The 27,518-nt window shown below is 40.9% G+C and overlaps 1 protein-coding gene across 1 annotated transcript in view; it reads left to right on the plus strand.

The window, feature by feature from the left end:
* Positions 1-9,863, plus strand: part of LOC141470428 (protein FAM169B-like) — a 40,584-nt gene extending 30,721 nt beyond the window's left edge. Inside the window, exons 6-9 of the mRNA XM_074156447.1 lie at positions 1,750-1,932; positions 4,312-4,440; positions 8,398-8,474; positions 9,475-9,863. Coding sequence (XP_074012548.1) covers positions 1,750-1,932; positions 4,312-4,440; positions 8,398-8,474; positions 9,475-9,699 — 614 coding nt within the window. The 3' untranslated portion in view covers positions 9,700-9,863. The remainder of the gene's footprint in view (positions 1-1,749; positions 1,933-4,311; positions 4,441-8,397; positions 8,475-9,474) is intronic.
* The last annotated feature ends 17,655 nt before the right edge of the window (positions 9,864-27,518 follow it).

The raw sequence follows: 27,518 nt of genomic DNA on the forward strand, positions 1-27,518 counted from the left end.
ATCAACTTTGTCTTGACTCCAGTTTGAGTTTACCATACATGATTGCAAAATAAATCCTTTGGTTTTAATTTTGTTTTGATGGTTTTCACTGAGAACTGAGATTTTATAGTTTGGAGGCTTATATTTGAGTTTGTATTTTGACTACAAGTAGAGCATTATGTCATGTCCCCATGATTTCAAGTGACTGGTTTAATGTGTTTATTAGCAAGGACCATCTGCCCTTGTTCCAACAGGGATAGAGTTAATTTTCACGCAGAGCTGGGGTGGCTGACCCAAACTAGCCAAAGGGGTAGTCGACAACACTTTTGCATCATGCTCAGTATATACCTGGGGGAGATGGTGGGGAGGGGGGGCAGGAATTGCAGCTCACGAGTGGGCTGGGCTTTCTGGGTTCCAGTGGGTGAGCACTTGTACATTAATGGTGTGTTGTGTATTCCTTTATCATTATTCTTGTTTTCCCCTTTCCTTTGCTGTTCTGTTAAACTACCTTTATCCCAACCCATGAGTTTTGCCTTTTTCTTCCGATTCTCCCCCCATCCCACAGCTGGGGAGGGGGGAGTGAGTGAACGGCCACGTGGTTCTTTGTTGCCGGCTGGGACTAAACCACGACAGTCCTTTTTGGCACCCAATATGGGGCTTGAGGGGTTGAGATAACGACGCATCTGACCAGAGCGTGTTAAAACAAATCTGTTATATGCATTTATTATATTAGTTAAATAGTCGCTGGTCACAATGTTTGTTCACATGGTTGTGTTATGTAAATTCTTATAGGCACTATCAGGATTATCATTTTGCTATCCTGTGTAATATTGACTCCTGATATGATAACAACATTGTTCACGTGGTTATGCTGGTACGTTCATGCGTCATTGCTGTCCTGCCCGTACCTCAGGTGCTATATCTCAGAATTTATTAATAATTGCACCCAATCTATGGGGGAAACAGAGGGGGATACTTTCCCCAGCTCTTTTGCCTCCCTTTTCTCCTTTGGGCCAGATACAATAGCTTTTGAGAATTTTGAATATTCTTGGGATGTTTAAACCAGCACGTTCCTATTGCTGTGTTTCCTGAATGTTTTTCAGGTCTTGTTTAGGGTTAGGGTTAAACAACTATTTAAGAATACCACCCAGAGATCTGCCCCCAGGCTGAATAGTCATGGGTGGCATGGCACGTGGAAGAATATGGGCAGGTATCTAGAGAGCTTCTCACCTCCAATGGTTTGAAACTTCACTCCCAAACAAATACAGGACCCTGATAAAGTGATAGAATATTTGAAAGGAAAATGCTGCATCAGGCAGTATGGACCTTCTGAGTGTTTAGATCGTACTGTGTTGGGTGATTCAGTGTATTTCATAAAAAGAGTTTGTGGGGTGATTTACCAGAATAGCCAAAAGCTAAAGGAATATACTGAGATTACATTCAGAATATTTATGCCTCTTTGGCTATAACCCAGTTACATCTTTTCCTATGTACGTTGCCTGTGTACCTAGATGGTCTGATTATGGAGAATCAGAATGTGGAAAATACTATGGTGTGCCCCATCAACCACATCTTAAGCAGGTCCTCTCAGTTTGATGGCACAAATTTTCCTCTTGGAAAGTGTTTTACTGTCTGTGCAAATGCACTTCAGCTGGGGTCACCCTGTGGAAAGGTATGAGGGCAGTATTTGTGGCTAGAATTACACAGCAGTTAGTGCAGCGATACCAATTTTGTTTTCAAATTAATGTATTTTTTACTGTCTGCTTTCAGGGAGCCTTTGTGATGGTACAACCAGTCAATGTTACTTGCTGCCAGTTTTGGATACTATATTTGTCCGGAGAAAGTACAGGAGAGGTGGCCTAGGGATGAAAATGCTGCATGATTTCTGTCAGTCTTTCATGGCTGAGGATGCCTTGGGGATCAGCTGCCCTATTTCTGCTGCGATGTATCAAGGTAAATCGTTTGATGTGGAAACGTTAGGTAAGGGTCATGTATAATGTATAAATTTCAATATGGTCTTGGTCGGAATTTCTTAACTTTGTAAGAGTTCAGTGCACTTGTCTGAACTGAACTGTTGTTAGCTGGCAACTGGTTACTTTTCTTGAGAATTCTGGAATTTCCTGTAGAAAGGTAGGCCAATTTTTATGTAAGACAATGAAAAGCATAAAACTCATACTGCCTGTTTGACATTTTGCATTCTTACCTCACTCTCTCTTAGAACTATGTCGTTACCCTAGACAGTGACTTACCTGTTTTATTTGACACCAGAGGGAAAAGAATCATAAGATGTTGTCAAGCCTACACTATGCACATAATGCTCTTGTAGATACTGCCTTTGTAAGAAACTAGATTTAATAAGCCGTATACCGAGGCTCTGCTCATTCATGTAGTCACATTAGTACTTGATTTGTATTGACTGTCTTTGAACATTTGGTACTTATAAAACATCACTAAGTAGTTATATATCTTCTCTGTGCTCAGGTTGAAGTTCTGGGTTTGCTGGTATAATCTACAGAAAATACCTGTGCTTACATTATTTATAAAACTGTTTTCTTTAGAAAAGCATTTTTTCCTAAAGTTGCTCTCTGTATGGTATACAGTCTTTGCTGTCATTTTTTGGGCGATGTTTCTATTGACTTATGACTTTACAGCTATTTCCTAATAAGCGTCAACAAAATTTTCACAGTATATTTTCTTTCTCTTGGTCAGAATGCGCCATTGAATGTATACAAATGTACCCTAAGTTTCTAAGGTACTGCTGCTTGTAAATTCAGGAAGAAATAGCATTGACAACGTTCTTTCTCTTCTCCCAATAATACCAATTTTTCCTATGGGAGGCATCAATGGCTTAAACCCCACGGATCAGAAAGCTGCACTGTTTATGTGTTCATGCTAGCTACATATTGCAAGACTATGCTTTCATCTCAGTTACGTCTAGAGTTAATAGTGAATAAATATGACTTGTATCATGATCTCCTTAGGTTTTCTGGGTCCTACTTTCATAAAAATACTAATACTGTAAGTTAAATTTTGAGTATACTGAAGTCACTGCCTGTTTTTATTTCCCTTGGAACCACAATCTCATACTTTGACAAAAAAGTGCAACCTACTCTAAATCTCTGTAGTAAACGTACACAGTTTTCACTAGCACGTTGTTTAATGTGCTATAGATGCCTAAAAGTAAAAAGCCATTTAGCAGGTGCCTCTGTTTTGGTATATATGTTACTTTTAGTAGCTTTTGTTGAAATGATTCATTTAGTTTGGATATCCTTGGATAAAATTAATGACAGTGATCTGCTCATTATTGTAAGGCAAATGTTTACATACCAGAATTAGGGGGTTTGTTTTGACATCCCATTGTTAAACTCAACTGAATGTTGAAGATGAATTACCCTTTCTGTAGTATGATGAACTGCAATGAAGAGAGGAAAGCATGAAAATAATTTTGTTTACAGTTTGCTGTCTTAGTACAGTTGATGGAGCTGATAGAATGGTGGTTAAGGCAAGTTTAAAAATCCCCTTTAAATTTTTTGAACTGTTTGTCCTACAACATACGCCTCCTCTTGGCTCTGCACACATCCTAAGGAAACCTCTAAACAAGACAGATTTCAGTTTGATAACATAAGCAAACCTAAATTTGATTGTTTATTCAATTTATATTAATGTTCAGTGTGTACTGACAGTGATAAGAATCTGTGGGAACATGGTTTCTAAAGGCTATCGTACATCTGACACAGGGACCTCTGTTATTCTTCTCTCAGTTCTTCCTATTGCCTGGTTTCCCACACCCAAAGAAGTAAATGGACCCCAGCAATGGATTATGGGGTAGCAGTAGTGAAATGGAGGGTGCTATTGGCCCAAGAATGAACCGATACCAAGGTTTTGCTTATAAACAGAAATTAGAGTAGCATTCTTAATGGTTAAAGCTGGAAGACACTGAAACACCTTTCATTTCAGAGTGGTGAGGGTAAAAAAACCCGCACTGCTGTTAGTCTAAAACCTGCAAAGTGTCTGGCGATAGTTCTGTGATGCTGTGCCAGAAGAAGGTGGCTCAGTAAGTCATTTCAAGTCCTGTATTTCTGCGCTCAGAAGGAAGGAAGCTAGACTAAAGCAGACAGACAGGATTCACTTGTGGCTGTTTAGGTCATTCCACATAGAGCTTTCCTAAAAGCCCCAGCTAAGAAAAAAAAGGAAGATGAGAAAAGAGAAGAAAAGATTTCCAAAGGAACTAATGAAAGTAGGTCTGAGAGCATTTCTGGGATAGAATACATTCGCTCTTCCACTGTTCTTTTCACTAATTCATGCTTTTACCCCTTGGTTTCTCCTATTCAGTTTGCCAGAAATTCTTGCAGGCTTATCCCAAGGAGCAGAAGCGACTGTGGGAGGTGGAAGCACCAGGAGATTGGAGCCAGCGAGTGAATATCTGGTTAAAAATTCAGATGGAGTCATCCCCTTCAGGAAGTGAGTTAAACAGTATGAGCTTGGTCGTGTTAGTTATATAAAGATAAGAAATAATTCAAGCGTTAGGTAGTGATAATAAATAGGTGTGTGCAGTCCAGTTCGCTGGTCTTTTCCCAGTAAACAGGACAATTCTTAGAAATTATGAGGTAACGAAACAGAACTACAGAGCATCTGAGAGATACTGAACAAAGCACAGTCTTGGCATAAAGTGGCTGTAACTCCCATTGCAGTGCACTTACAGCAGGGTAGAAGTTAGCCCAAAAGATTCCTGTTGCACAACACAATGTCTGGGTTATAGAGAGGGGTTTGTTTCTCTGAAATTATTACAAAGAAGAAATTTGTATGGCCAATGGGCAATGTGTTTAATTGCCTTCAACTTGCTGCCAATACCATTCTTGGATGGAAACACAAACATTTTCATTATGGCTTTTGGAAGATTTAAAGTACTCTCCTACAGGGTAAATCCTTCTTGCTGGGAGCATTTTCTGCCTACTTCACAAAAGATAGCAATAGAGTAGGAAAACCTTTTGACAGTTCATATGGGGATCTTGCTGTAGTCTGTTCAGCTGGCTTGGGGATCCAGACAGGCCCCTCTGCTGCGTGCGCACAAGCTGTGATAAGCGTTAGGTTCCAAAAGAAGGGCGCACATTGTCTCTTTCTGGAAGTGCAGCAAGGAGTGCTGCAGAGCAAATTGCTCCCATGCCTTCCCACATCTATCCTGCTTTGTATTGGCTTGGGGACCTTCGGTTGAGACATTGTGTTTCATCTTCTCTGCAGCACCCCACAGGAGAGTTAAGTCAGAATTTAGCCCTAGGCTGGGTTCCTCTGAAGCCGTTATATTTATGTTCCTCATGCTTTAAACCAACAAAAACTGGTGTTGCTCTTTCCTTTAATCCATCTTGCTAAATTCAGTTTATTAATGGCAATTAAAGAGAACTATGATCAGATCAGCAAACAGAAAGCAGGTCCTGGAGGGGAGAGTATACTTTCTTTTTTCTTTCTTCTTTTGCCGCCTTCTACAAAAACAAGCAAACAAAGAGAAACAACCCAAAACCAAGGGTAAACATAATTGCACTAGAGTGGCTGTCAGTAAAGAATACACATCAGGCCTAGGAACTGCCTTGACCAGTTCTGCACGTAAATGAGATATCTCATATCTACAAAGAAAGAAAGGAGGGAAAATATAAACCAGAAATGGGGGTGTGTGTTTATATATAATTTTGATGGATTGAGAGTTGCAATGTGATCTTTGTAGTGGAAGGGAGCAGAAGAACATGAATTTGGCACTAAAATATGTAATAAAAATCTGGTTTTTAAATTATATTCTTCACTCCGGTACACAGCTCACTGGGCATCACTTTCCTTTACACTGAATGTGTTGGACAGGCTTTATTTCATCTATCTTCAGTGGAAAATCAACCCACTATAAAAACAGTATTTAAAACAGTGTACTACGTTTATTATATCTGCTTTACATATGGAATCTACTTGTGTGTTTCTTGTGCTTGTATTATGCCAGTACTGTGCATATTACACACCCAGAGAAATACCAAAGGAGAGTACAGAACAGATAACACCTGCTAAAACTAGGGGAGAGTTTCCCTTATTTTGCTTTGTCCTAAAGGCAGCATTTCTCCTGCATAGCTCTGTGTGGTCGCTGCTGAGAAATAACAAGAGAATTTTCTAGAGCTTCACGCTATCTGTTAATAGTAGGTAAAGCAGAAACATTTTCTGAGTGCAGAAATTCTTTATCATCTGAGCTAGTCTGCTGCTTACCATACATGTAAAGAGAAGCTTTTCTTTCCAGAGCTGCTGTGGTATAGGGACACAGAGAGGAAAATGATGGAGCATAGAGTGGAAACCACTAGAGTTGCACACTTTATGTGTGCCATATGCACACATTTAGATCTTCTGCAAGTTTGCAGATGACACCAAGCTGAGTGATGTGGTTGACATGCCTGAGGGACAAGATGCCATCCAGAGGGACCTGGACAAGCTTGACAAGTGGGCCTATGTTGACTTCATGAGGTTCAACAAGGCCAAGTGCAGGGTCCTGCACTTGGGTCGAGGCCATCCCTGGTATCAATATAGGCTGGGGGATGAAGGTATTGAGAGCAGCCCTGTGGACTTGGGGGTTTTGGTGGATAAAAAACTAGACATGAGCTGGGAATGTGCGCTGGCAGCCCAGAAAGCCAACCATATCCTGGGCTGCATCAAAAGAAGCAGGGCTAGCAGGTCGAGGGAGGTGATTCTACTCCGCTCTCGTGAGACCCCACCTGGAGTACTGCGTCCAGCACTGGAGCCCTCAGCACAGGAAAGACATGGACCTGCTGGAGCAGGTCCAGAGGAGGCCACAAAAATGATCAGAGGGCTGGAACACCTCTGCTATGAAGACAGGCTGGGAGAGTTGGGGTTGTTCAGCCTGGAGAAGGCTCCAGGGATACCTCATTGCAGCCTTTCAGTACTGAAAGAGGGTCTATAAGAAAGACAAGGAGAAACTATTTAGCAGGGCCTGTTGCAATGGGGCAGGGGGTAATAGTTTTAAACTAAAAGAAGATAGATCTAAACTAGATATAAGGAAGAAATTTTTTACAATGAGGGTGCTGAAACACTGGCCCAGGTTGCCCAGAGGGCTGGTACATGCCCCATCCCTGGAAACATTTGAGGTCAGGTGGGTGAGGTTTTGAGCAACTTGATCCAGTTGAAGATATCCCTGCTCATTGCAGGGGGGTTGGACTAGATGGCCTTTTAAAGGTCCCTTCCAACCCAAACTATTCTACAATTCTATGATTCTGTCTTTAGGGTGTCACTTGGGAATATGGTGCTTCATTCCTACTTATTCTGTTATGCAGAAAGCAAAACACTATGTAATTCAATGTTGTCAGCTCCGATCTGGATCTATGGCAACAACCATGAAAACAGACAAGTCTTAGTCTGCTCTTATTTCTTAGATCCCCATTGACATACACAATGCTATGTTTTGGAACAAAATTATTGAGAAGAAAAATTCTACTCATATTACATTTTTTTTCCCCCCCAGTACTTAGGGACTGAATACTATTAATTTTGTTGTAAGAATTCTGCTATCTTAGATATTCCAAAAAATGGTTTCTATAACCCTGAGGTCAGAATTTTAAATTTTGCAAGGTTATGTGGCTGCATCTAGTGGCAATAGAGATAAACTGCAGCATTCTGTTTACTGCAACTGATACTTCAATTTGGATGTGTGCAGATACATAGACATAGGTATACACATTTCTATCTGCATGTATACATGTATCTATGAAAATACAGCTCTTTAGCATGTTGTCACACATAGCTGCAATTGTTCATTCTGAATTAGTTGTTACTGTTTGAAAAATGGAGAGATCTGTTTACAGGAAATGGTCTCAGTAACAGGAACACAGTGACATTTCTCTTCTGGGGCTGATTGGAGGAACAGAAATCATTTAACGTGATTTGATCCTAGTTGCTAAATCTACCAGGCAGTGAACTGAGGTGTTTTGAAGTAGTTTAGTGATATACATAAAGTGTATAAATGTGAAGCTAATGCAAAAAATAAGCAGGCTGAGCAAGAATTAAAATCAATTTCAAATGATTGCTTATAATCCTTTATCTGAATTGGTCAGAGTATCTGCATTTTCTGAAAAGGAGGAAGGGATATGGGTTTCTAGGTGTAAGAGATGAATGGATTGTCTGTTTAGCAGAACTTTCAAGCTAAGAAAGACCCAGAGACATTTTGTTTCTAGTACAGTTGTTCACCTTCGTCTTTTGTGATAGTGTCATCAGGCACCCTGCTTTGGTTAATTAACAAAAGCAAGGCAAGAGGGGTGGAAGGTAGCATTCAGGTGGCTTTTGCTGGTGTGTTTTTAAGGTGAAAATTGCCATGAAAGTCTGCTGACGTGTTTTCCTTTTTAATCTCTTTCTGGGGCAAAACTATTCATCCCATTTCTCCAGAGGCTGAAGTGGGCTCTTGTATGGAGAAAGCTCAAACCAGTAAACCCAGACAATCAGATGTGGACCAGATGAATAAGGTACAGTCACTAATTTGCTATTTTATGACTTCCTTTTTCTTTCATGACCTTTTTCCTTTTTAGTGAAGTATTGAGGTTTAAATATGAGAGACCATCACAGACAACTATAGGTGTTTTTCTACTACTGACCCATAGGTTTATGTAGGTAATCATAGTTATATAATATATACATACACATATAATTCATTCATAGAACTAATTTATATAGCTGTAGTAGTTTGAGAGGCTAAAGAGTACCGGATAGTTTTTGCTAAATGTTTTAGTTTGATCCTTACTGAAATAATGGAACTGTAACGAGCTGGAAAACAGTGAATTCCAAAGTTTGCATATGCAATGGCTTTCTGAACTGAACAGTGATTTTTTTTTTCCTGTGCCTATACAGGGGCTTGAGTGTGACACCTTTAGAATGAGTAAGCCCAGCTCTTTACAGTTCTAATTATTTTATCCGACGACTGAGCTGCAGATCTGACTGTGCTTAGCTTTTTGCAGGATGAAGGCCTAGAATGGGCTGAGAGGTTTGAAAGAAGCCTAAACCTAGTTAGGGGAATGTGTATCTGAGAAAACAAATCACAGTAATTAAGCTTTTCCAAGTAATTAAAAAAAAAAAGAGAGACGAGTGGAAGCAAAACAAAGAGCTGTAGGGGTTGTTGCTCCAGCACATTTTGGTTACCGCACAATTAAATCAGTTTGTTTTCTTCAGACGTGGGTCTCCTGGGGGAGCTGTGACAGCATGGGCCCCTGTGGTGCACGCTCTTGCGTTATGTGCTGTGGTCATGGCTTCAGAGCCCACCCAGCCAGATCAAGGCTCCGTGTACTCCCAGTTTTCTTTATCCTGATGCTTCTGGGAACTCAGGCAGAGCAGCGGGAACACAGCTAAGTTTCTTGCCTTGTGTGTTTATGGTTGCCTTGGTTGACAGAAGCATTTTATATTAGGATCAAATCACTGTTTATGTTGTTTGGGTGTAATTTGGTGTTCCCTCTGTCTTGGTTCTAATTTCAGGGCGTCGAATACATTCCTGGTGTTGGGAAAATGGCAGGAGATTCCACAGAAAAAAAAGATGACGCAGCAGCAACAGCAGGGACTCTGAACTCACAGGGTCCTGAACAAGAGGACTTAGAACAAGGTGCAGGCAATGCTCAGCAAAGCAAAGGATTCAGAAAAAGAGCAGGCCCTGAGGGCTTAGTTGGAGACAAGGCCACCAAACAATTTAGAATTATACCATAATTGCACTTTCAGAAATCAGCAAAATCTCAGTGTGATCTTAAAAATTGTACTTGACTGTTCATAATTTGTAATGCTGGAGAGACTTCTTCAGGTAAGATATAATTTTTTTGCAAGGCACATGTTCTCCGTCATGTGTTTTGTTTTAAATAAAGCTTTTCTTTGCTAATTGTCCTTTTCTTTTTCTTCTCACCAAGTAATTAAGTAGTAGTTGAGCCTAGTTATTTCCCTGCTCTGAAAAGATTTTATTGGATTGCGTGAGATGTCCAAAAGGGAATAATTGGAGGGCTTGTAGATACTGAAGTAAGAAGATATTTCTATGGAAACCACATCCTGCATTATGGAAGAGAGATACCGCAACACACGTTGGTATCAGAATGACAGCTGTAACCTTCCTTTCAAATAGAACAATTGATCCTGAATTGCTTTCATTTGAGTTTTTCTAGCAGAAAACTCTGCCTGAGACCCTGTGGTGGACAGGATGACACACAAACTCCATTCGTGCAGAAAAAGTTTGGTACAGAGAAGAGGAGTGAGCAAGCTACAGGCCTTAAACTGCCTTTCAATTCAGGCACTGTGATCATGTTATGTGTAAGTTCAGGGTGTAGAACTTTGTTTAGATTACAAATTGCATGTTTTATTTCCTGTAGTCTCTTTCCTAATGTTTTGCATTTAATTAACTTGGAAGTATAACATATTTCAATAGATTACTCATGTTATGGCTTGGTAAAGAAATTTTGTTCTTTCACCACAAACCAGTTCTGTGTTAGATTTTTCCTTTTTTTTTAGTGGGCAGTTTCTGAAGCTTGAATGTTGTATCAAGGATTACAGGTGAAACTTGAGGATCAGATCTTTTGTCTAGTGGCAGAGAAGGCTTTGCAAAGAGGAAGGCGCAGTGGAGAACAGCAGAAGGGTCTTGATGAATAGATCCAGCCTGTAATTCCTTAAGTGGGTGTCTTGGAACAAGGAGAGGTAGCTATTTCTTTCCAGAAACTAATCCAGCATTTCCAGGGAGACAGCTCTGTAGGCAGGCATTGTAGATACACTGTCAGGATGTATATTTTTGCCCCTGTACAGCATAATTGCTTACATGTATCCCTGTCACCCTGTTTTTGTTTAAGGTTGTGATTTAACATAGCATTTTTTCATGTATCCAAGTAACTCCTCCCCTGTTGAGCTGCTCGGTAAGCCATATGCCTGAGACACATCGAAATCAGACCTTTCTAGGCATCTCTTTAAAAAAAATATTTAAGAAAAGCTATAATTGGAACTTACAAGTGTTTGCCAAGAGAATTAAAACACTGAATTGTGTGCCAGCCTTAATCGTGTTGCTATGGTTCTCTTGTCTCAAAGAGAATGCATTTAGGACTAACTTTATAATCAGTGGATCTTCAGGTTGTTGATTCATCAAGTTGCAAAGGGCATGCTATTAAAGACTGCCAGAAACTGTGTGTCCTCCTGTGCAGCAGCCTACATTCTCACTTAATGTATGGTTAAATACATACCTTTTTAAAAAAAATACAATATTTGTGAAGAGTTGCAATACCAGTTGCTCCTAAGTATGATAGAAAATTATTGTATCTCTCCTCGTGAAAGCTGATTCTGGAGTTGCAGTAGCCTCACATCTAGTTTGCACGTAACAGCCTATATTATAATTGTCAAGGGAAGGTAAACTGGAGTTGTTCCTGAAAGTGGGGACTATTGAGAAGTTTAATCTGATTTAAGTCTTTCAAGAAAATTTTACCTAAGAAGGCCCCATACAAAAACTCTGTATGAATTTGTATTAGAATAAAGAAGATGGATAAGGTACTGTGTGTAGAATGGGCAGACACCTAATTTGATTAAATTCGTTCTATATCTAGGGACATTTTGAATCTGAGGAAAAAGTGGCAATTTTTCAATATCCCCAAACTGAATTTCTGTTTCACCTCTCTATTATCCATGATCCACTGGCTGCATTAACAGCTACTTTACTGGCTATTCTCACAGAAAAGTTTCTTCTCATAGAAAAGGTACTTTCTTCTATGTAAGAATTGTCTTCCTTGATTATGTTTAGCTTTTTGTTTTCTAAGTAATACTTTTTCATCAAAAAATTGATGCATGCTCATGATGGCAACTGGGCATATTATAGAAGTAAGCAAAGATGCATTTGATGAGATGGTGTTGGCAGATGGCTTGGTACTTCCTAATCAAAGAAAGCGATCACATCATCCTTCTAATCAAAACTGGTGACAATTAGGGATGTTCTACATTCCGTTCATCTGCCCTGCCTGGCAAATGAAACACACCGAGCAGAAACAGTAGAATAAGAGGATACAGACATTTGCCCATTATCTACATCCAGTAAAGAACCAGTAAAGAAGCAGAACTAGGAGTTCTGAGGTCCTGCTTAACAGTACTAAGTTCCTGGGCTACAGGCGGCAGGAAGACACAGGCTTGGTCCATATTATTTTGGAAATGCTGATTTACAGAACAATCAGTCTGAATATAGATTTTCCTTTTTTTTTTTTTTTTCCTTTGTTTGTTTGTTATATTAGTGCTTTAAGGTACCTAAGTAGTTGAAAAGCTTGGACCTATGACTTGTTCTTGGCAGTCTGAAGTGCTTTGTGAGATCACAAGAATCCTAAGAGGGTCTGAAGCAGAAACAGATCTAATATCTTCACTATCTTAATAGAACATAATAGATAAAAAAAAAAACAAACCACCAACAGCACAAACATCTTTTTCTCACAGTGGAAGTTCTTTTATTTAAAAGAAATCTGCATTTACTCAAGGGTAGGATTGTTTCAGAGTGCTGGAAAAGTTGGCAAAGGCTTGAAAGGCATTCCAATTTTTGGAATTAAGTTTTCAAAACCTTGGGTTTAATCTCTCTCTGAATCTTAACTCTGGTGGTTGTGGCTTGACACGATGGTATTTCTGCTTAGGAGACAAGGAGGTAAGTGTGTGTGCATGAGAGATGGAAGACCTGATGAAAGGAAATTTGTACGTATTGTTCTTATAAGCATAGACACCGAAGTCTGGCCTGCAGGTAAGACGTTAGACATCGGCATTAGTGTTAGCAGTGATCTGGGTGGGTGTGTGCCAACTAAATGAAGTTTCTGAATCACTCTCAAGAAAAGTAAACATACGGATTTTAAGGCTAGAAATTTCATTACGTTAATCTGTCATGATGTTTCACATAATATAAGCCAGACAATTTCATGCATGGCTGCTGTATCAAAAATCATTGGGTTTGGTTGAAACAACCCATTTTTTAGAAAAATTGTTTTGATATGACAGTTTTGATTTTCAGATGTTGGGTGGTGGGAAGTCTGCCATATTCCGTGGCAAGTTGTTCTAAAGTTTCGTGTTTAGAAGTGCGCTCAATTTTTTTAGTCTGAATTAATTTTATTTTAGTCTGCTATGATGGATTTTGCTTTTCCGTTTAATGCTGAGCTATGGCTGTAGTACTGTTAAGATCCATTCTATGTGGGGATGGATACAGATAGACATGGTGCTTAGGGACATGGTTTAGTGGTGGTTTTGGCAGTGTTAGGTTAATGGTGGGACTCAATGATCTTAAAGGTCTCTTCTAACCTAGACAATTCCATGATTCTGCTATTCTCTGATTCTGTCATGACATCAGTGAACAGCACTGTTTTTTGGATCTGTCTCTGTGAGGCAGATTTTCCTGACCTTGATTAATTCTTCTGATCCTTTCAGAGAGATTTTCAATTTTTCAAATTCCTCTTAGAAGCCTGAACATGATCAGAGCCCCAGCTACAGTTACAATCATGCTGACTGTTACGGGTTAACATTTCCCGGCTGCTATGACCTGTGGTTGTAAATCATCACAGGATTCTTTTGTACTTGTGTGTCTTAATGGTGAACATACACTGTAAAACTTAAATGACATGGAGGAATTAAGAGGTATCTGTTTTTAATGTGTTGTTTTTAATGGCCACAATGGCTGCAGCAGACTACTGAAAATGTAGTCTTGATCCAGCATCATCTTTGTTATTACCACGAGATGGCACCATTACACAGCTTAACATTGTTGTCATCTCTTGGGTGCTTGAGACGGTGCCCGAGATTTAAATACATCACTGGTTGGCTTGACTTCTTCAGAGGAAGGTTGTCGGTTCAGAGAACAGAGGATGATGGTGTGGTAAAGCTTGTCTTGTGTTTGCCATTCAATCTCACTATAGCTCTGGCGTTTATGTTGACTGGGCCCGGGACTGAGGTTTTCAAATATTTGTGAAGTCAAGATGAAGTCATAGAGTAGCACAAAATACAGACTGCACCCAGATCATGTCCCTTTGTCCTCTTGTCTCATCAGGAAGCCTGGGCGAGACTTCTCCCTGTTGTATTTCATGTTTTCCCAGCACTAGATGGTTCTCTGCTCAAAAAACCTGAACATCTAATTTTCTGTTTCTGACCCTTCTCTTATCTACATATTACTACATTCAGAGTATCACTGAGCACTTTTTTCCATGTAATAGCAGCAGCCGTATAATATGCTGTTAATATTCTCAGCACTAGAAAAGCAAGTATCTATAGGTCTATATGTGCCCTAAATGCTGTTTCTTCTTTTGCTGCTATGTTTTATATGTGACCAATCCAAAGGAGTGAAGAGCAGATTAAGTAAGCAGACAATTTAATTTAATTTTTATTTTTAAAATTTTTTGAAATGGTTAATGTTAAGTAAAACTTCAGTGCGAAGATAAAGTTGTACGTGAAGGGCAGTTCTCCATCCTAATCAAAGATTGTAATGCAAACATTTCAAAGCATTTTCTGTTCTTTCACTCGCTCTTTGTAAGCCCAGTGCTAACTCTATTTTTGTGGTGATTTTCCAGTCCTTCAGGCCTGCAATATCACACTCCATGATTACTGTGGTATGAGATGTCTGCCTGCTATAAATGGTAGGAGCTCTGTGCAACTCTTAGTTTATCACATCAGTAACTTGGGCTAATAACCTTCCCTCCCATCGCTATGATGACATTAATGTATTACGGGATCTGTTTGGACACTCATGGGCTGCTCTTGAAGGATCTGCTAGAAGTCACAAAAACTTCGGATGCTTTCTTTCTGCCATGGTTTTTGTGTTAAAAGTTTTAGAGGTTTAGAAATACAAATTAAACGCTTCTAAATAACCACTTTTCACTTGTGTTACTTGATTATGAGAAGTGAGCCATCCAAAACACTGCCTTATAAGTAGGTGCCAAAGTAGGAAAAAACAGCTAACTTGTCTGAACTCATTAGTCTGAAAACCAGACTAATTTGGCAGCTTTGCATTGACTGTGTCCAAGCAAAGGTTCAGTGACGTCCTCGGAGCTGAGTGCCTGGCTGACGTGACTGGGATTGATTCCCTCTAACTGACCCACGTTCCTAAAGAAAGCCTTGGCAGGCCAGTAAAACACAGCAGTTGATTTGCAGTCGTTTAGGGGAGGTTCAAATCACATTTCAGTGTCCTGTCCTATGGATGAAGAAGGGAGGGAACAGTTTAAACTTCATTACCTCACTGGATCCTTCTTAACATTTGCATATCAAGGATCTTGCAGAAACAGACAAAATTAAGATGTCCATATAGAATTTCTGCTTTGTCAAATCTATTGCTCAACTGCATAAACAAAGAATGCATCCAGGTGTAGTTGGTTGTTCGCTATTGACTTAGGCCTTCCTTTATATATTTCTTATTACAGATGAACATGCAATAAAATCTAAGTACACAGGAGACAAAATTAGGAGTTTGTAATTAGCCTGTTTTTCAATTTGTTTCCTCTTGCAATCCAACTTGATGGTGAAGTCTCAGTTTAATCTTCTCTATTTGCCTTAGACTTTATCCTTGCTTTATTGAATTTTTCTGTCTTGAAGGTTGTTGGGTTTTTTTTTTTTGGTGGTGTTTCTTTTAAGAAATCTTTTTGGTTTTAATTTAAACTGAAGGCTCCATTTTTGGAAGATCAATAAACTCCATCTGGAAGAATTCTTTTCTCCCAGCCACCTGACACTTAGATGAAGTTGAACTTTTTTTTAATTCTCGGGGAGGAGATCAGAGGTTGCATTCACCATGATGAGCACATTTGGAGATGTCGGTATTCATTCACCGACATCTGATTTGTAAATTAATAGCTCAGTCTCTCTGGACTGTGGTATGTTAAAGGTCAGTGACCATGAGAGGAGAAACACTTTGGAGCTATGTGTGCCCTCTGGTCACAGGAGTGGCCTTGGCATAAAGGCATTAATTTCATGCTGGTTTGAGAAGATACAGATGTGCAGCATACCTTCAGTCCTCCTACCTGGAACCAGTAATCCCCTCCCAGCTTTCTGCAAGGAGTGGAGAGGGAGAAAAGAAAAAACATTCCTAAAAGCATTAGTTCAACTGACTCATTTTCTAAGTTTCTTCTTGCTTGGCATGTCCCCTCTCTTCCAAGCCTTTGATAAGTATCTTAACTAAGATGCATTTTGGGTAAATGCTGTCTTCAAGCTGCATGATATAAAAGAGCCTTCTGATTCCCCCACCCTCACCAGATCTTGGGGCTGGCTTAGTCTTTTTTAAAGCTATCTCTCTTGTGCTGCATGCGGAGCCCATCTGCTGTAATACAGACTGAAATGCTGCTTTTATCCTTGTTTGCGTAGCAGGTTGGTGGGTAAATCAATTGGAGTGAAAGACGTATTGTCCCTCTTACTCTATGTCACAAGCACAAATATCTTCCTTTTAAAGCATCTCTTGGTAGAAGCCAAAGCCTTTGGCACAAGCCACCTCTGCTAGTTTGACCTCTTTTGTGCATCTGGAACGGAGGAGCAGCTCTGAGAAGCACAGAACAAAACCAGCAAAATAGCAAGAGAAAAGGTCAAGAAAGGGTCTTGCTCCCTGTAGACATCAGAAGTTTCTGCAAGATGATATTTAGCATGTCCTGCCTGAACAGTTAAGGCATCAAAGGCACTAGCATTTCGATAGGTAATATCCTTGTGAGTTGTCAAATAGATCGCAAAGCACATGGCTCTGCCACGCTGGGGATGGGAGGGAGGGACCTTATGTCTTTCTACTCATTGAGGTAACTGAGACTGAGAGCTTCAGAGAGCCTTTGGCTTCCAACAGATGGATGTACCATGCTGTGCTCTGTCCTTGCCTGGCTTTTGACTTGCAGGCCTAAGCTTGCAGAGCAGTTCTGCGGCCCTGCAGAGGAATGGGAAGGCAGGTTTCTACCAAAGGCAGAGCTGACATCAGTTATGAGTGATAGAAGTGCTTGATTTTTGCCTCTGTATTTTTGCCTGGTCACAGCCTTGCAGTGTCTTAGTCTCAGACCAGCCGGTCTCTTTGATGCAGTGTAATTATAATGACAGGGATGATTCCCTGTCCCCTCCCATTCTAGCAATGGGGTCTGAAGGGAGGTAAAACATACTCTGATAATTCACCTCTCAGCTTCACGAGGTCAGGACAAACAATATTGCCTGTCCTAGCCAAGGGGAAAAAACCACAAGTATTAGAAATCCAGGAGGCAGCCAGTATTCTGCTACAGAGGACCCAGAAGTGCTGGGAAATACACTCCTGGCAGCTTCGACACCAGATTATTCAGTATATTTGTAGCAGCGGATTGGTGTAGCTCTGATCAGAAAGAATCATCTTTGCCAAATCCCATGGTTGAACCCCTGCCCAGGACAATAAGCTCATATGGTGATGACACGGGCTGAGTTGTGTTCTTCATTGTTGTTATAGATTTTTCACAGTCCCTTGGTTTCATCTGCAATTTTTCATGCACAGGCGCAGTTCTGCTTCTCTCCTCTTGTATCCTGCCCAGGAGTAGCGTGAAGCCTCAGACAAGTCTGCTTTCCCTCACAAAACCCTGCCAGTATCTGCAATCAATTCAAAATTACTTACCCTGGATTCACTTGTCCTTACTTAAAAGTAAACATGGGCTGCCAGGTTTTATATATAGTGCCTGAAAAAAAGAATAAAAAAAGAAAGAAAACAACCAAGCACAGAACAGAACTCCGTTGATACAGAGGCACATGGTGTAATGCCACTTTGGCTAAGATCTTTCCTGAGCACTGGGACTCATCCAGGGTGAAACTCACGGTGGTGCTGCTTTCTGATGCCAGCCTTGCTCATACAACAACCGTATCCATGTCCATCAGTCCTGCCTTTCTGGCCGTGGCCTCCAGGTAGTTTGAGCCCCACTGTGTCCTGATGGTGGGTATTCATGGGAATCAGAATCCCACCTTGTGCACTGCTGCCAAGGGAGCAGTCTGAACCCAGGGATGCTCAGGCTAAAGTTAGTGGCCGACTAATAGCACCACTTGTTGAGAAATGCCATTTGAATCTGTGGCTTCTGGTGCTGAGGAGTGACCACGTTGTGAGTAAACATTAGCCAGGATATATTTATTTGGGCTCTATCAAATTCCTTTAAAGCTTTCCTAGTCCTTTGCAAAGGGGCGGATGAGACCTTTAGCGGGATGGTAGGTTAAGGAAGAGAATGAGACTGTTGGCTTGCAGAAAGCAGGGTGATGGATTAAAGCGCCTTTGTGGAAGTAAGTCTCACTCTGCATCAAACTGTAGTTTTGACCTTCCTAATTAATGTTGTTGTTTTTCTTCTTACTATAGTGCGAGCTGTCCTAGCCTGACCTATTGGTTCACGAGATAAAAAGGGTTAGCTAATCAGAATGGAGATCCCCTCTGCTGGCTTATCCAAATCTTTACTGAAAGCGTGATATCCACAAACACAAATAGAACAACACATCTAAGAATTATGTATCTGGGAGTTTGAAGGGGAGGGGGAGGTAAAAAGAGAAAAGAAGTCCATATCGCTTTGACGTTATTTTAAAACTGAAACTGAATAGGTCAATACCCCTTAAGCTTTTTGGTCTTTAATTCTCTTAATGGTATGGCAGAAATCGTTAATTGTATTATTAAAAAAGCTTTGAAGACTGTATTAATGTAATGTGACCTCGGATCAGTCAAGATCACATTTTCATTATGATTAAAAGATTCCTTGTCCTGAAACATTGATCTCATCTTCAGCGGAATGTGTCAGAGGGAGAGGGGATGTTTCCACATCAGGGCAGTAGATGGCAATATTGCATTTCCTTCTGCAACGTGCTCTGCCGTAAAAGCTCACCTCAGAAAGGGGCCGTGAACTTTTTCCCTCAGCTTCCAAGAGCAGGTTTGCACTTACATAGGGTATTAAATATTCCAGAAGCAAAATAATTGGAAATTACGTTTTGAATCCAAATTTCTTCAGTGACTGATGTCAGGTGCCTGTGTTACAAACTGCATCACTCAAACACTCTTGCATGTCAGCTCTGAGAATGGGCATTTCCATGTTAGGGGCCATCAGCGTTGTTTGCCTTGTAGCAGTGATTCGGTGAGGCAGTACGTGACCCCTGGAAGTAACATCTCCCACTTGGTTACTGTGATTTTTCATGCTTTTTTGGTGGATTTTCCACCTTTGCATGAAGAGAGCGACAACTGTATCAACTAACTTACTTTATATCATGATTGGGGAAGTTTGGAAAGGTACCTAGCTAACATGTTGTCTTCCTTTGTACTGTAATATTTGGACAGCCCTTATAGCAGGTCCTGGAGAGGACGAGAAGAGACACTTTGCAAAGAGCTAGGAATCAGGAAGGTGTGTGTTACAGGGTCTTACACGCATCGACTGTGCCGTGCCCTGGTGTGCTATGCTGCTGAGTAGGCGGATGAGGATTTCGGAATGAAAGTGACATCTGGGGTCAGCAATTTATGAAAATGAAATACGCTGTGGCAGCTCGAAGATACGGTGTATGTAAAGTGCTACTCCTTGCTTGTCCTGTGGGCATATGCCATGTGTCCCCACAGTTTTGTGAGGTACCAAGGTAATTGCCTTAAAACTCCCTGCTACACAGGGTGTCGCAGGATGCTTGCACACACACTAAGCGATGGGAAGCAGAGGGGTGTGCTGGCTGGTGTTAAAGCTTCAGTGCTGCTGACTTTTCTATAAATAACTGCTGTCTGCTGTAATTGGTCACATCACAGTCCATGGTGATCTTTTATATTATTGCTGGCTGCTGGAAAACTCCCGGAGGCGTAAAATAGATACCAGGAAGATCCTGCACCCAGCAGTGTGTTTCCCCATGCGGCACAACAGGGTAAAACAGAAATAGTGTTTACCAGGAGCTGATGAGGAATTTTCTGCAGCAGGAAAGGTGAAAAAAAAAGAGATTGCGCCTCTGAAATGGTAGCAGCAGGCCATCTCTCACACAGGATATTGCTGGGTCTTGTGGAAAGAGGAAATCTTCATAGGGTTTCTAGTGGTGAACTGAATGGGTATTATTATTTGCCTCTGACTTACTTATGGTATTTTTCTGCTCTCCATAAAATAACAGTGTCTTGAAAGAAATGAAAACTAGAGAAAAAAAAAAAAAAAGTAGGTAGTTGGGTTGTGTAAGATGTGTGGGGGTAAAATGTGTAGTGTTCTCTGTCCTAAAGGATTCCCAACACTTCATAGACCAAGAATGCTGAACGCTACCTGCCACCCTCCCTTAAATGCAGCCAGCTTGGAGTGGAGCACAACACTGAGATGAAGTTGCCCACCATCAGGAATCGATGTTTTTATTAAGGGAGGGCAGAAAAGCACTGGAGTTAGATGTTCAGCAAAGGATTTGAGTGGAAAGGGTTCAATTGCCAAGCTTTGCTCAGTTGTAAGCATTTGAAATAGTTGCTATCCTGAGAACTGAGAGATGTAGTGGCCCTAAGGCCACCAGGTGAGTGTGGGTTGTGTCCCCCCCCCACGCTTCATTTCTAGCTCTGTCTGAAGCTACATTTGCCCCTCTACAACACACAGTGCAGTACACTACATGCATTAGAGAGTGCATGCTTCACTGGCCTAATAAAAACTTTGCTCATGTCGACAAAGAATTTATTAGAACTGAAATCTTTCCAGCATTACACAGAAGCTGGCACAGAGAACAGGCCTGTGGAGGGACTTGTCAACAGCCTCTCAATTGACTTTTGCTGACTGATATTTCAAGATTAGGTGCTATTGTAGGGCATTTAATGCAAGAAAGGATTGCTATGAGATCTTAGCTTCTGTCCTGTTTTTTTTGCTGCCGGTGGGAACTCTTTGATTCCAGCAGTTTGGTTCTTTGTGATTTGGAAGAAGCATTGAATGTCCACATAACTTTGGGTCAGAAACATATTCTCCTTCAGAATATGCCAGGAAACTGTCAATGTGACAGAAGTGGGGTAAAAAGTCTACAGGGAAGAGAACAGCAGGATGCTTTCTGTGGCCCCAGACAGCCCCACCAAGCGATTCCTGGGGCCTGGCTTGAAAACAAGCTATATTGCTTGCTTGTAAAAAGGCAGATACTGCATGAAAGCCATTGCTCACTTATGAAAAAGTCTAGGCTGTTCTGGCGTGGATTTGCTCATCCAGGAAAGAATTGACTTGCTGTGATTGGGCAGGGTGCCTAGTTGTAGTAGGACATTATCTGTTCTGTATGCTGAAGTCTCCAAAGCAATGAAGAATCTGGTCCTTGTGCAGCAGAGTATGCCGCTAACATGAGACTGGACTAAGACTTATGCCTGCTGATCTTCAGCCTTGGTGTTAGCCCTGCTATGGGACAATATCAGTTTATGTGGGCAAAGATGCAGACCCAGAGCCATTTTCGGACTACCTGATCATGTCTAACTTTCCTTGGTTTCCTGTCTTCTCCCAGTCAGGATCCACTATGCTACATAGTGAGTGTTCTCAATTGTTGATTGTACTCATGAAGTTACATGCCTGCATTTATCTTAGGTGCTATCATAAGCAGCCTGCATATGGCCTAAGTGTATGGGCTGGCTTTAAAATATTGCAACAACAATGTAATGACTAATTCACAGTAATTTCCCCTCAAACAGTAAAAAACCAAACAAAATAGAAAAATTGTGGAGGTAATTGACAATGGACTGCAGAAACAGGAGGAAGAACTTCAGTAATATCTGAAAATCCAGATGGAGAATTTCAGATGTTTGCCTTCATTTGAAGACTGCAGAGGTAGGAATTTGGCACTGAGACTCCTCAAGCTGAAAGTGAACAATGTTGAGAGAAGACAGTACCCATTCAGAAACAGCAAAGATAGTGACCTGTGAGAAGAAGGAAAGCTCTGGGAGTGTAAAATCCCAGGTACAAAAAATGCTGCTGTCAAGGAAATGAGCACATCTGGTGTAGCTCTTTGACATCCAGCAGTAATCCTGAGTTGACCAGTTTGTACTGGGAGAAGACAACACTAAAACAAAGAACTATGTTTGGAGAAGATTGTAGTCTGCAAACTGCAGTACAAAAGCTTTTCTTACCAGCTACCTTTGAGGACTGTGCACCAGAAAAGAGCCACTCCAATCTTCTGAAGTCAAGCTGGTGCTTTCCACGCTGGTTTGCGCTACTCTGGTACCTTGCAGAAAGATAAAGGTAAGCTGGTGAGACACCTTCTGTCTTTCTCTTATTCAAGAGTTCTTTCTCCTTAAGATGACTAGTTCACTTTGCAAGTAACTAAATTCAGGAGGGGAGGGGAGTTTCAGCTCCTAGATTGTTGATGTAGGGTTAGATTTTTGTTTCACTAAGAGGATTTTTTTTTTTTTTTCTCAAGTCTTCAGGTACCAGGAGAAGAAATGAGCAAGCCCCTCTGACACCACTTTTCACCATGACGGTAATTTGAGTAGAAACAGCTTTGCCTGCAAATAAATAAATAAATAAATATTATATGAAAAGCTTCGGATGGAGCTGCCATGTTCATTCTTGTTTCTAAGGCCCCCACAGGCCATGTCACATATGTGGGTCGTGAGGTCTATCGATTATGTGTCAGACCCTTAGGTGTCAGTAATCAATAACACTAACCTGCAGAAAATGCGGCAGAGATTTGCTAAACCAAGTCTTCTCATTGTTCTTTTTCTTGTATTTAAGTTTTCTGTGCCTTACTAAAAATAACAGAATGCATACCAGCAAAGGCAGGGGAGACAAAAACATCATTTGGCTGCCAACTCATTTACTGTCCATTTTCATCTGATTCTGCATGATTCTTGGTGAGAAGGCAGGATGAGGAGGGGCAAGACAGGAAAGGGTATTTCCAATTGAATGGCTTCTGAGAAGTAGAAATGAAAGTGATTGAGTTGGGAGGACCTAAACATTTTGACCCCGACAGCTTATTAATATTTAACAAGGTGCCAGATTTTTCTTTGACACTGGAAATTGTTGCGACTGTCTGTCTCCAGCAGACTGAATCTGCTTTCTCAGTCCACCATATCTAATGTACCTGCTTCCAGTCTTGAATAGTTCTTATTCACAAATGCTTTCCTTTATTTGCTATTTCTGAGAATAAAGAAGGTAGTTTGGCAGATTAAGTTGTGAATTTTTTCATTCAAACTTCATATCTCTGTATGTTCTCAATTGGTCACTGAGCAGACTGTGGTTTTCTTGTGTTGATTGTGGTTTTTAGAATCATTCCTCAAATAACTTTTAACAAAACATTTATTTGCCTTTTTAGTTTGCAGATTGCTCGTGAGCTGTTCACTGTGACAGTTACGTCTTTTAAATGGAAGCAGCTCTGATGAGATAAATATAACAATTTGGAATTTGTATTCTTATTTTTATTTGTATTAATGCAACATTTCAAGATGGTATATGAATTGGGATCCTGTTGAGGGGAGAGAAAAGTCCACGCCATAAAGATAATGCGGCATCGAACGAGCAATACTCAATAGAGGAGATGAAGAGTAGGAGAAAATAATATCTTTATGTATTATTTAGGTGGTCTGCATCCCCTCTCTTTTGGTGCCTGTCTCTGTCTCTCTGTATTATCTGGGTGGATTAGCTTCCTAATGTAGATCCGTAGACCTAAATGACTTTTCCAAGGTCATGTAGAAAGTTTGTGGCAGAGCTGGATATTGAACCAGTTTACCAAATCTCAGCCCAGTGTCCTGAATATGTTTAAAAAAAAAAAAAGAAAAGACTTTCAGATGTCTGTAAGCATTAATCTTTGTGTACTCCCAATTAAATCAGTGAGAAATTAAAAAACTCTATTTGCTAAAGAATTAGTTTTGCGTTAAAGTGACAGAGAGGATCCCTAGATCAGAGAGCTGTTGGGTTTGGCTTTAGAAATTTCCAGTCAAGACCATGAATTCTCAATTTTTGTGAACGCTCCCCAACGTGACTGTAAACTTTGAGATCTCAAAGTGTAAGTTTTCAGGGTTTTCTCTTGGAGATAACTATCCGTCTACTTTGGTAGTTTTTTCATTGCACCCCAAGATGGATGTCAAGGAACTTCTGTCTGTTTTGCTTGTTTGAAGAGTAGTCCAGAACATCTTTTCAAATTTTATGTTATTTTTTTACTGCTCCAGCTGCTCTGTGAAGTCTGATTCTGATAATTCATCCGTTCCCCTTAATAGATCTAGGCAAACGTTTGGTGATTTGAGTTTACAATGTGTATTTATGCCTTGCCATTGGGGAAGCGGCTTCCGTTTTTGCATTTAGAAAGTTTTAAAATGAAACCTGAAAATATTTCCCTCTCTTTACAATGTTTAAATTGCAAAGCACCCTGTTGCTGCCTTGAGCTTTCTGCATTGTGTAAAATCAGTCATTTCAATGATAATCCACTTACAACTGTGCTCAATTACACACTTGTGCTGTGAGTTGCCAAGTATTTGCCTAGTTCCAGAGGATAAAACCTATTTGGAAAAACTGGGTAAAAAGTGACTGCCAGGAGGGGTAAACCTGGAGGGAAAGGCCACCAGGGGAGGAAGAAGGCTCGAAGTTGAGATCAGAGGCACTGGAAGAGAGATGGACATAAAGAAGAAACATGGTAAATGCTGAAAAGGCAGAGAATCATGAAAGAAAAAAATCAAGAGGAGAAAATATGAAATCAGTGTGGCTTGGTGGAGGAGGACTGGTCCAGGAGATGGAAGAAAAGATTTATGCCAGCTTTGCACGTGAACTTCTGGGTGACTGTGGACCATTTGTATCACCTCCTTGTCCTCAGTTTCACCTTCTGTAAAATAGGTCCTGTGGTACTTATCCTCCTGAGATGCATGGATGGGAAAGGCTAGACAAGAGCTACAGTAATACTGGTTATTCTGATTTATTGTTTTTCTGTTGCTAAGCCAGCATTTAGCCAATGGCACCCTGCCCTTTCACTTGTAGGAGAACTAAAAACCTAAAGAAAAACACACTGCTCCTCGGCTCTCTTTCGGGAAAGGAGGGAGGGTTTTAATTATTTAAGCATCTCCTTTTCATGTTGCTTCTGGTTTTTGAATCGTTATCGTTATAGTTGTTAAGGCTATAGGCTCTACATAAATCATTTAAATAAATAATAAATAAGTCATATCATAAAGTAATACACTGGTATTATTTATGGCTGTAGGGAGAGAGTAAGAATACTGTGGATAAGATTGTGTTTAAAATGAAAAGAAGCCTTTGTTAGACTCATAATTTTAAACACCGCTTTCTGTAGTTAAGGCATTAGCTTTTGGAAATTGTCCTGGGAGGTGGATTTGCTCTGAAAGAATTAGCTACCAAGTTGACTGTCTCTGGGTCTGCTATCCATTGGGCATGTCGCATGTCCCATGGCATGGCCCTTGTGGAACGCAGTCCTGTCTCGCACACCTCTTCTTTCCTCTTCTTCTTCATTTTTCTCTTAAGAAGGACCGAAGGTTTTGGGTTGGGCAGTGCTCAGCGTTGTGGTGTTCTGAAAGGCAACGCTGTCCTGGGCAGACACCACAGCATTGTCGGCCTTTACAACTGCTCAGGTCCCATGGCAGCACGCGGAGAGCATTGCCTCCCAAGTTATTCCTTTGCTTAAGAGAATGAAGATCTGACTATTTACTGGGCTGCTCTGAAAGTCTTGTCTGACAGTTTTATTACTGAAATCCTCTCTCCCTCAGTAAAAGCAGAACTAGTAATTTCAAGTTGGAATGTATCTATATTTATAATATGTATTTGTAAATAAATTTAGGACGGAGTCACTTCAAAATCTTATTTCTGAAGTGAAAAATCAAATCAATTTATTTTTTAATATATTTTAGTTAGAGAGCGTTCTACTAAATTTTTATTTCTGCTCCGAATTTTTGCTTGTCTGATGATTTTTCTTTGGCTGAATTTTCCACACGATTTGAGTATTTGAAAGAAAAAAATTTGTCCCAACTAGTCTTGCTTGTGGCTCATGATTGCCAAGTGGCTGGGGACACATCAGTTCTGTAATTTGATGAAAATAAGCAAGACAATTATACAAGAATTATCAGTGGGTGATGAGGACAAGTTTATCAGTAATTATGTTTCTATGCAGGGTGATAAGTATCTTTACCGAACTGGTACCTATAAGCGCTTAACTGTTTTTCAGGAGGACTTCTTAAATCGAGATGAGTCACGTAGCTCTTGGGACCTGCCCTGAAGGTGGCCATGCTGCCGTGCGTGGGAAGACCAATGGTGACAGTGCCGTTCCACACCACAGCGAAGAGTGAAGACTGCAGGGAAACCTTGCGATGCCCTGTGTGCAGTAGGACAAGACGCGGGACCAGTCAACATCCCTTTGAGGCTGCTCTGTTGCAGAGGTAAAACTTTGAGTGCCTTTTAGTCTTGAGAGACAAGACGAGGGGAAGGAGCTGGGCCAGGCGCTGGTTGCTGTGGAGGGTTTGAGTTAGATGTGGAGCAGAACCAGAAGGGACAGCAGGAGCAGGCTTTTGCCACTCTGGGGTGAGGTGGGACGGAGCACAGCTCCTGTTGTTGGGAGACACTTTCCTGCTTCTCTAAGATGTTACAGCCTTACATTTTCACCTTCTTCTCAACCCCAGAAGTCACAATTACAGGTGGTTCCCATGCTGCTGGTTGCTTTTCCTGCACCTTGGGCCAGCTTTGGTGGGAACCGTACCAGTTCTTCTCTGAAAGCAATGTGCTTTCTCTTCTTAGGGATATGCTAACTTTCAGAGACTGGATTTTCACAGTACAAGAGATGCAGAAGCACAGACAGTGAAAACATATGAGGCTGACTTGCATGTTGCCTCCACCCTCAAGAGAAGCACACAGTGTTTAAACCCACAGCAAACTCCCACCATTCCGTGCTGCGTTTTAATATGATGTGGCAAAACCCAGCTCATCAAGACCATGTAACGCTCCTGAAAGGGGTGTCCTGGATTAGCAGGAAGTGAGGAGCAATTGTTACCAAGTAGGTACTTGCTACCAAGCAGGTACTTTGCTGTGTGATTTGTGAGTCCTTTGTCCCTAAGCAGGTCCTTTATCCCTAAGCACACATATGATTTTACTTTCTGAGGTGCTATGTTCCACAGGTGGTTATTTGCTGGCGTCCTGAACACCTTGCAGAGTTGGGGATAGAATGGATGATGCATTGTTGTCTTAACTTCACTGAACTCATTGATGTTGATCTTGTTTATACCTCATTTATTGCTGTGCATGCCATTTTCACAGGAATCTTTAAAAAAAAAAATTAAAAATTGCATTTCAGATTCAATTTCCAAACACATGCTTGGAGTTCTAGAGTAAGTACGTTGTAGGACTTACTTACCTTCTATATAACTGAGGAGTATAGTTTTCCACTGGCAAGCCTTGTCTTAAGGATGTATAAACACAATTTCCTGGCCTTTTCTTTTGAATCAGCTAGGTGGACCTGGCTCCAGCGAGGTGGAAAAACTCTGAAGTTTCTTTTCCCCTGAGGCAGGATCCATCCAATTCATTGCCAGTGAGAAATACCACCAAGTCAGCATGACTAACATTCGGGAAACTTTGTGCTGTCCTTACCCTTAGCGCCAGTCCCCAGCTGGGACTTCAGCTCACTGCACTTAAAGGCAGAGGTTCAGTGCACTAAAGCAGTTAGTGCATTTAGCC

Source organism: Numenius arquata, chromosome 11 (assembly GCF_964106895.1).
Source record: "Numenius arquata chromosome 11, bNumArq3.hap1.1, whole genome shotgun sequence".
Lineage (NCBI taxonomy): Eukaryota > Metazoa > Chordata > Aves > Charadriiformes > Scolopacidae > Numenius > Numenius arquata.